The sequence below is a fragment of the Electrona antarctica genome, assembly GCF_951216825.1.
Source record: "Electrona antarctica genome assembly, contig: scaffold_112, whole genome shotgun sequence".
Lineage (NCBI taxonomy): Eukaryota > Metazoa > Chordata > Actinopteri > Myctophiformes > Myctophidae > Electrona > Electrona antarctica.
The window spans coordinates 144,538-155,000 of record NW_027637690.1 but is presented as its reverse complement, the minus strand read 5'-3'; the positions used below and the strand labels follow the sequence as shown (position 1 = coordinate 155,000).

The 10,463-nt window shown below is 50.0% G+C and overlaps 1 protein-coding gene across 1 annotated transcript in view; it reads right to left on the bottom strand.

Annotated features, from left to right (window-relative positions):
* Positions 1 to 2,046: 2,046 nt before the first annotated feature.
* The window catches only part of mfsd13a (major facilitator superfamily domain containing 13A), a 46,857-nt gene continuing 38,440 nt past the window's right edge, over positions 2,047 to 10,463 (bottom strand). Inside the window, exon 11 of the mRNA XM_079531102.1 lies at positions 2,047 to 4,418. Within this exon, the coding sequence (XP_079387228.1) occupies positions 4,084 to 4,418 (335 nt within the window). The 3' untranslated portion in view covers positions 2,047 to 4,083. The remainder of the gene's footprint in view (positions 4,419 to 10,463) is intronic.

Below are 10,463 nucleotides of genomic sequence, written 5' to 3'. Positions count from 1 at the left end.
CGCTGTCAGGCCCAGAGCCTTGCAACGTTGTGGCATGATGCGCCTGGACCGCTAGGCCAGCGGGCGCCCCGGAATCCACCTGAATAAATCAATTTACAATTTAGGCATTTATCAGACGCTCTTAATCCAGAGCGACTTACATTAAGCAAGAACAAAAAGCATGGCAACACATCATATACATAACAAGTAGTTATCATGAAACATGCGTAAGCTAAGAACGTAACAGTGGAATATCTATATAATGAAACCATACATATGAACTATACATATATACTATACTATACATATGTTCTGTGACTATATACAATGCAATTCTAGTGTCTACGTAACATGCTATAAGTCTGTATAAATGTTATCCAAGTCTACATAAAGTGCTATCTAAGGGCCATGATGGAGTCTGAAAAGGTGGGTTTTCAGACTACGGCGGAAGATTGGGAGTGATGCTGCAGTTCTGACTGCAACGGGAAGTCCTTCCCAGTTCACACACAAAAGGAACAAAGCTGTGGAATGTTTTATTTTTTTATTGAGCGAAATGTCAAAAAGACACAATGGCACAAACAGTACATTTATATCCTGCTTGATAAATCTCAACAATGAGGTGAAAGAATGTTACATTCCTCACACATAGGCTACGGTAATCTGAAGAAAAAATACTTGTTTTGTTCTAGGAGGATAAGAAAGTAAACTTTGTAGAGAACACCGTTACGCTGCGATGTCACAACCCAACACGTTAAGACACTTCAAGACAAAATGGCAGTTTCTTTTGTGCAAGGATGTGTTTTCTTTCCAGTTTTTTCAGTCATGTTAGAAATGTTATGATCCAAATGATCCGTTCTCTATGGCAGAAATATAGCCTATGATCCATACCGACAGAAATATAGGGCTATATCTTGCGCCACACCTCAACCCTTATTCCTAAACTAATTAGCCATTTTTCACAATTTAAAAAAACATTTTAACCCATTTAGGCCTGACGTCGAAATAAAAATAAATGTCTTTTTAAAATGTATTTTTTTTCTGAAAAACCTCATGTTTCTATATCAGTCGTTCTCAATATTTCATGTCAAGGAGCCCAAAAATTATATGTAATATGCCTCCGCCCCCCATCTGAAAATATGTTGTTCCAGGGACCCCCCCAGAAGCAAAGATTTAAGTTAAAAACTGAAACTCTGTAATAATATATATTCAAAGATTTGAGGCACATTTTCAGGATTTTTCAAAAATAGCAGACCTACTATGAGCTTGTAGATCTGCTATTTTTCAATAGCTAAAGTGTAACAATGCTTAAAACACCCAAACGGGGTTCCCGCCCCAAATAGTTCAAATAGCCGATCTACAAGCTCACAATGTCTCGATGTAGATTGGCTAGTTGAACTATTTTAAAAAATTTTTTCAAAATAGTAAAAAATGGCAAATACGTTTAGGGATAAGAGTGGTGCAAGATAGAGCCCCTATAATCCATTCTATATAAACAGAAATATAGCTTAAAATCCATTCTATATGACAGAAATATAGCCTATAATCCATTCTATATAACAGAAATATAGCCTATAATCCATTATCTGACAGAAAATGTTAAAATGCTTCCACCCCAGGAAAACAAACAAAAAAACAGTAATAATAAAAAGTTCTTAAGCATGCCGGATCACCTTTGACCCCTCATAAAAATAAAAATAAAACCTTGATAGCTTGGTCCTCGTTACATCCAAGAGCGTGATTGGTTCAGCATTATTTGGTCATCAGTTCATATATAAATATACTTTTTATTTTTATATATATATATCAAAGTAAGGCAGATTTTGTTTTCTGTTTCCAAAAGTGTAATGTTCCCACTGGGAGATTCATCATGTCTATTTGGTTTATGGAAACACAGTGGTGTCGTGCAACTCCCTCTTATTCAGCTAGAGGGCGCAGTGGGGGGGAGGGGGGGGGGGGCAGTGTGGGGGTGGGGGGACAGGGGGGGGGGGGGGGAGGGGGGGGGGGGGGGCTGGGGGGGGGAGGGTGTGGGGGGGTGGGGGGGGGGAGGGGGGGGGGGGGGGGGGGGGGGGGGGGGGGAGCAGGGTAGGGTGGAATGTAACCAAGTACATTTGAGTACTCAGGACTAAAGTACTACAGACGAATTTAACAGTTTTAAGTCCGAATGTTATTCTGACCCCTCCACGAAAAGGCCTCGTTGTCCTGACCCCTTATCCACCATTTATACATTATGGATAATTAGCCCATTTCCCGCCAGCATTAATTAATCCCTCGCTAGCCTATTGCCAAGGTTTTATCGCGCGTAACACTTACTTTGAAGAGCCAAATATCCGTAATGGCATGTTCCTGTGACAAACTGCTGTGTGTGGTGTCATGATGTCATCATGATGTCATCATGTTCCTGTGACAAACTGCTGTGTGTGGTGTCATGATGTCATCATGATGTCATGATGTTCCTGTGACAAACTGCTGTGTGTGGTGTCATGATGTCATCATGATGTCATCATGATGACATCATGTTCCTGTGACAAACTGCTGTGTGTGGTATCATCACCGGTTGTTGTGGTCTCGCTCGGCGGTGGAAAAAGCGGACCGCGAGTATCACAGCGCCTCCTACAGGCCGTTGAGTATCACAGCGCCTGCTACAGGCCGTTGAGTATCACAGTGCCTCCTACAGGCCGTTGAGTATCACAGCGCCTCCTACAGGCCGTTGAGTATCACAGCGCCTGCTACAGGCCGTTGAGTATCACAGTGCCTCCTACAGGCCGTTGAGTATCACAGCGCCTCCTACAGGCCGTTGAGTATCACAGCGCCTGCTACAGGCCGTTGAGTATCACAGTGCCTCCTACAGGCCGTTGAGTATCACAGCGCCTCCTACAGGCCGTTGAGTATCACAGCGCCTGCTACAGGCCGTTGAGTATCACAGTGCCTCCTACAGGCCGTTGAGTATCACAGCGCCTGCTACAGGCCGTTGAGTATCACAGTGCCTCCTACAGGCCGTTGAGTATCACAGCGCCTGCTACAGGCCGTTGAGTATCACAGTGCCTCCTACAGGCCGTTGAGTATCACAGCGCCTGCTACAGGCCGTTGAGTATCACAGCGCCTGCTACAGGCCGTTGAGTATCACAGCGCCTCCTACAGGCCGTTGAGTATCACAGCGCCTCCTACAGGCCGTTGAGTATCACAGCGCCTGCTACAGGCCGTTGGAAAGGGGTTACAATGCAAGTGGATGCGCGCGCATCTTCAAAATGGCCGCGGCCAGTGTCCCAGTCTGTGTTGATGCGGATAGCAACATAGCATACGATACGATCAGATTAAAACTTGGATTAAAGAATGTAAACCCTGGTTACCCTAGGGTACTAATTTACACCCTCGTGTTCCTCGTTTGTGGCGGGCCTCGTGTTAATTTGGAGTTAGACTGTTATTGGTCTATAGTACTCGTTAGTACTCCTCAGGCACCGTCTGTCCTTATATGGACATTTTCCTACACTTTATACGTCTTACTTTGTAGATTTACAGCATCAAAAAAATACTTGAAGCAGTCAAGCCGTCCGTGTCGATTCAAAAATAGCAGATCTACAAGCTCACTCTTGTACTGTAGGTGTCCTATTGTTTATTTATTTTTAATGTTTTTTTCATATCAAGTATTTTTCCTTTAGAAACCTCAGAGTTCCAACTTTAGTTTTTTAACGTTTTCTTTCGTAAATGAAACTAAAGCAGTGAAAATAGCCGACATGATGAGCTTGTAGATCCGCTATCGTCATTCATTTAAAAAATGCGTTTTAATATAATAATTTAAAAAAAAGGGAACAGTTAAAAAAAATCCCGTGACAAAAAATCTCCACGATGACTCGGCACTTAAGTTCTTCCTTTCCACCACTGATAATAACACACTGTGGCGCCCCCCTGTGGAGAACGGATGGAGGTGACGCCCCCCTGTGGAGAACGGATGGAGGTGACGCCCTCTCTGTGCGTCGACGGGGAGCTGTATAGCACCCCCCCCCCGCCCCCCTGTGGAGAACGGATGGAGGTGACGCCCTCTCTGTGCGTCGACGGGGAGCTGTATAGCACCCCCCCCCCACCCCCCGGTGGAGAACAGAGGGTACTTCACACAGCCTTGACGTCCAGAAGGTGAGTAGTGGCAGCGTCCCCGCCTTCCCCCTGTGCGTCGCCGGGGAGCTCTGGCGCCCCCTGCTGCTGCTGGGAGGTCCGCTGGGTCTTAACGAGGTGCAGCCGGCGGCCGTGCAGCGTGAAGCGCTGCCACGCGGCCAGCTGCAGCAGAGCGCACGTGATGGGCACGCACACCAGCATGTAGAAACAGCCCAGGCGCAGGGGGGGAGGGGCGCCGCCTAGCGGGCCGGACAACACCGCTGGGGGAGGGGCAGGGGCCAGAGCCGCCGCCGCCGCCTTCACTGGGTCGTTCCTCTCGAAGATGTCATATCCTGGAGAGAGGAGGGGGGGGACAGATTAACCCATTTTGACCTGAGATCAGATTCTAAAAATGTCTTCTACATCCTGACAGTTTTCTGTAAAAGCTATGTTTCTATGTCTCGTTCTTCGATTTTTCGGCCAAAATACATTTTATTCCACTAAATCAACGCAGCAAGCAATGCAGATTTAGTCGACTAAAATCTTATGGCATTCAGTCGACTAAAACTAGACTAAACACTAAAACATTCCAGGTGAATAAAATGTGACTAAAACTAAAACTATTCAAGAGACTATGAACTAAAACTAAAATCTAATGTTGCTGCCAAAAACAACCCTGTTTGAGAGAGCCAATAGGAGGCCTAGAGCTTTAGGGGCCTCGACCAAACGCCTCGACCAAACACAAGACGGTCCCTGAGAGAGCCAATAGGAGGCCTAGAGCTTTAGGGGCCTCGACCAAACACAAGACGGTCCCTGAGAGAGCCAATAGGAGGCCTAGAGCTTTAGGGGCCTCGACCAAACACAAGACGGTCCCTGAGAGAGCCAATAGGAGGCCTACAGCTTTAGGGGCCTCGACCAAACACAAGACGGTCCCTGAGAGAGCCAATAGGAGGCCTAGAGCTTTAGGGGCCTCGACCAAACACAAGACGGTCCCTGAGAGAGCCAATAGGAGGCCTAGAGCTTTAGGGGCCTCGACCAAACACAAGACGGTCCCTGAGAGAGCCAATAGGAGGCCTACAGCTTTAGGGGCCTCGACCAAACACAAGACGGTCCCTGAGAGAGCCAATAGGAGGCCTAGAGCTTTAGGGGCCTCGACCAAACACAAGACGGTCCCTGAGAGAGCCAATAGGAGGCCTAGAGCTTTAGGGGCCTCGACCAAACACAAGACGGTCCCTGAGAGAGCCAATAGGAGGCCTAGAGCTTTAGGGGCCTCGACCAAACACAAGACGGTCCCTGAGAGAGCCAATAGGAGGCCTAGAGCTTTAGGGGCCTCGACCAAACACAAGACGGTCCCTGAGAGAGCCAATAGGAGGCCTAGAGCTTTAGGGGCCTCGACCAAACACAAGACGGTCCCTGAGAGAGCCAATAGGAGGCCTAGAGCTTTAGGGGCCTCGACCAAACACAAGACGGTCCCTGAGAGAGCCAATAGGAGGCCTAGAGCTTTAGGGGCCTCGACCAAACACAAGACGGTCCCTGAGAGAGCCAATAGGAGGCCTAGAGCTTTAGGGGCCTCGACCAAACACAAGACGGTCCCTGAGAGAGCCAATAGGAGGCCTACAGCTTTAGGGGCCTCGACCAAACACAAGACGGTCCCTGAGAGAGCCAATAGGAGGCCTACAGCTTTAGGGGCCTCGACCAAACACAAGACGGTCCCTGAGAGAGCCAATAGGAGGCCTAGAGCTTTAGGGGCCTCGACCAAACACAAGACGGTCCCTGAGAGAGCCAATAGGAGGCCTACAGCTTTAGGGGCCTCGACCAAACACAAGACGGTCCCTGAGAGAGCCAATAGGAGGCCTACAGCTTTAGGGGCCTCGACCAAACACAAGACGGTCCCTGAGAGAGCCAATAGGAGGCCTACAGCTTTAGGGGCCTCGACCAAACACAAGACGGTCCCTGAGAGAGCCAATAGGAGGCCTACAGCTTTAGGGGCCTCGACCAAACACAAGACGGTCCCTGAGAGAGCCAATAGGAGGCCTAGAGCTTTAGGGGCCTCGACCAAACACAAGACGGTCCCTGAGAGAGCCAATAGGAGGCCTAGAGCTTTAGGGGCCTCGACCAAACACAAGACGGTCCCTGATAAAACCATATTAGTCGTGTCGCCCGCTGGCCTTCCATTTACCCCTAGTTCAGCTTTCGGCTCAAGTCTTATCCGCTTTAAGTCTATATGAACTAAACACCCCAGACAGTTGTGTAATAACGGCACAAAAGGCCTTATCAGACAACGTGCCGTTCCAGACATTCCCAAACAAATCTAACCATGTGTATATTACGGTCTGACTTAAATAAGACCTTTTATGTCCAACGTATTTGCATTTGGGTTCAAAAAGTTAACATTAGTAACCTATAACTAAATGCATTAAGTTAACATTAGTAACCTATAACTAAATGCATTTGAAATTAAATAAACGTGTTACTTCTCAGGATTCCAATTCAGAAATAGCTAAAAAAACAAAAACATTATGATTTCAATTCAAATATAGCAAAAATAGCGGATCTACAAGCTCCAAAACGTGTCGCACTGCGACGCGTTTTGAGTGGCCCTCTGGAGTGAGTGTGGAACTATAGTGGCCCTCTGGAGTGAGTGTGGAACTGTAGTGGCCCTCTGGAGTGAGTGTGGAACTATAGTGGCCCTCTGGAGTGAGTGTGGAACTATAGTGGCCCTCTGGAGTGAGTGTGGAACTATAGTGGCCCTCTGGAGTGAGTGTGGAACTATAGTGGCCCTCTGGAGTGAGTGTGGAACTATAGTGGCCCTCTGGAGTGAGTGTGGAACTATAGTGACCCTCTGGAGTGAGTGTGGAACTATAGTGGCCCTCTGGAGTGAGTGTGGAACTATAGTGACCCTCTGGAGTGAGTGTGGAACTATAGTGGCCCTCTGGAGTGAGTGTGGAACTATAGTGGCCCTCTGGAGTGAGTGTGGAACTGTAGTGGCCCTCTGGAGTGAGTGTGGAACTATAGTGGCCCTCTGGAGTGAGTGTGGAACTGTAGTGGCCCTCTGGAGTGAGTGTGGAACTATAGTGGCCCTCTGGAGTGAGTGTGGAACTATAGTGGCCCTCTGGAGTGAGTGTGGAACTATAGTGGCCCTCTGGAGTGAGTGTGGAACTATAGTGGCCCTCTGGAGTGAGTGTGGAACTATAGCGGCCCTCTGGAGTGAGTGTGGAACTATAGTGGCCCTCTGGAGTGAGTGTGGAACTATAGCGGCCCTCTGGAGTGAGTGTGGAACTATAGTGGCCCTCTGGAGTGAGTGTGGAACTATAGCGGCCCTCTGGAGTGAGTGTGGAACTATAGTGGCCCTCTGGAGCGAGTGTGGAACTATAGTGGCCCTCTGGAGCGAGTGTGGAACTATAGTGGCCCCTCTGGAGCGAGTGTGGAACTATAGCGGCTCTCTGGAGTGAGTGTGGAACTATAGTGGCCCTCTGGAGTGAGTGTGGAACTATAGTGGCCCTCTGGAGTGAGTGTGGAACTATAGTGGCCCCTCTGGAGTGAGTGTGGAACTATAGTGGCCCCTCTGGAGTGAGTGTGGAACTATAGTGGCCCTCTGGAGCGAGTGTGGAACTATAGTGTCCCTCTGGAGTGAGTGTGGAACTATAGTGGCCCTCTGGAGTGAGTGTGGAACTATAGTGGCCCTCTGGAGTGAGTGTGGAACTATAGTGGCCCCTCTGGAGTGAGTGTGGAACTATAGTGGCCCTCTGGAGCGAGTGTGGAACTATAGTGTCCCTCTGGAGCGAGTGTGGAACTATAGTGGCCCTCTGGAGCGAGTGTGGAACTATAGTGGCCCTCTGGAGCGAGTGTGGAACTATAGCGGCCCTATGGAGTGAGTGTGGAACTATAGCGGCCCTCTGGAGTGAGTGTGGAACTATAAAGGCCCTCTGGAGCGAGTGTGGAACTATAGTGGCCCTCTGGAGCGAGTGTGGAACTATAGTGGCCCTCTGGAGCGAGTGTGGAACTATAGTGGCCCTCTGGAGCGAGTGTGGAACTATAGTGGCCCTCTGGAGCGAGTGTGGAACTATAGTGGCCCTCTGGAGCGAGTGTGGAACTATAGTGGCCCTCTGGAGCGAGTGTGGAACTATAGTGGCCCTCTGGAGTGAGTGTGGAACTATAGTGGCCCTCTGGAGTGAGTGTGGAACTATAGTGGCCCTCTGGAGTGAGTGTGGAACTATAGTGGCCCTCTGGAGTGAGTGTGGAACTATAGTGGCCCTCTGGAGCGAGTGTGGAACTATAGTGGCCCCTCTGGAGTGAGTGTGGAACTATAGTGGCCCTCTGGAGTGAGTGTGGAACTATAGTGGCCCTCTGGAGTGAGTGTGGAACTATAGTGGCCCTCTGGAGTGAGTGTGGAACTATAGTGGCCCTCTGGAGTGAGTGTGGAACTATAGTGGCACTCTGGAGCGAGTGTGGAACTATAGTGGCCCCTCTGGAGCGAGTGTGGAACTATAGTGGCCCTCTGGAGCGAGTGTGGAACTATAGTGGCCCTTTGGAGTGAGTGTGGAACTATAGTGGCCCTCTGGAGTGAGTGTGGAACTATAGTGGCCCTCTGGAGTGAGTGTGGAACTATAGTGACCCTCTGGAGTGAGTGTGGAACTATAGTGGCCCTCTGGAGTGAGTGTGGAACTATAGTGGCCCTCTGGAGTGAGTGTGGAACTATTGTGTCCCTCTGAAGTGAGTGTGGAACTATAGTGTCCCTCTGGAGTGAGTGTGGAACTATAGTGGCCCCTCTGGAGCGAGTGTGGAACTATAGCGGCCCTCTGGAGCGAGTGTGGAACTATAGCGTCCCTCTGGAGTGAGTGTGGAACTATTGTGGCCCTCTGGAGTGAGTGTGGAACTATAGTGGCCCTCTGGAGTGAGTGTGGAACTATAGTGGCCCTCTGGAGTGAGTGTGGAACTATAGTGGCCCTCTGGAGTGAGTGTGGAACTATTGTGTCCCTCTGAAGTGAGTGTGGAACTATAGTGTCCCTCTGGAGTGAGTGTGGAACTATAGTGGCCCTCTGGAGTGAGTGTGGAACTATAGCGGCCCCTCTGGAGCGAGTGTGGAACTATAGCGGCCCTCTGGAGTGAGTGTGGAACTATAGTGTCCCTCTGGAGTGAGTGTGGAACTATAGTGTCCCTCTGGAGTGAGTGTGGAACTATAGTGGCCCTCTGGAGTGAGTGTGGAACTATAGTGGCCCTCTGGAGTGAGTGTGGAACTATAGTGGCCCCTCTGGAGCGAGTGTGGAACTATAGTGGCCCTCTGGAGGTGTGGAACTATAGTGGCCCTCTGGAGCGAGTGTGGAACTATAGTGGCCCTCTGGAGCGAGTGTGGAACTATAGTGGCCCTCTGGAGCGAGTGTGGAACTATAGTGGCGCTCTGGAGCGAGTGTGGAACTATAGTGGCCCTCTGGAGCGAGTGTGGAACTATAGTGGCCCTCTGGAGCGAGTGTGGAACTATAGTGGCCCTCTGGAGCGAGTGTGGAACTATAGTGGCCCTCTGGAGCGAGTGTGGAACTATAGTGGCCCTCTGGAGCGAGTGTGGAACTATAGTGGCCCTCTGGAGCGAGTGTGGAACTATAGTGGCCCTCTGGAGCGAGTGTGGAACTATAGTGGCCCTCTGGAGCGAGTGTGGAACTATAGTGGCCCTCTGGAGCGAGTGTGGAACTATAGTGGCCCTCTGGAGCGAGTGTGGAACTATAGTGGCCCTCTGGAGCGAGTGTGGAACTATAGTGGCCCTCTGGAGCGAGTGTGGAACTATAGTGCCCCTCTGGAGCGAGTGTGGAACTATAGTGCCCCTCTGGAGCGAGTGTGGAACTATAGTGGCCCTCTGGAGCGAGTGTGGAACTATAGTGGCCCTCTGGAGCGAGTGTGGAACTATTGTGGCCCTCTGGAGCGAGTGTGGAACTATAGTGGCCCTCTGGAGTGAGTGTGGAACTATTGTGGCCCTCTGGAGTGAGTGTGGAACTATAGTGGCCCTCTGGAGTGAGTGTGGAACTATAGTGGCCCTCTGGAGTGAGTGTGGAACTATTGTGGCCCTCTGGAGTGAGTGTGGAACTATAGTGGCCCTCTGGAGTGAGTGTGGAACTATAGTGGCCCTCTGGAGTGAGTGTGGAACAATAGTGGCCCTCTGGAGTGAGTGTGGAACTATAGTGGCCCTCTGGAGTGAGTGTGGAACTATAGTGGCCCTCTGGAGTGAGTGTGGAACTATAGTGGCCCTCTGGAGCGAGTGTGGAACTATAGTGGCCCTCTGGAGCGAGTGTGGAACTATAGTGGCCCTCTGGAGCGAGTGTGGAACTATAGTGGCCCTCTGGAGCGAGTTTGGAACTATAGTGGCCCTCTGGAGTGAGTGTGGAACTATAGTGGCCCTCTGGAGTGAG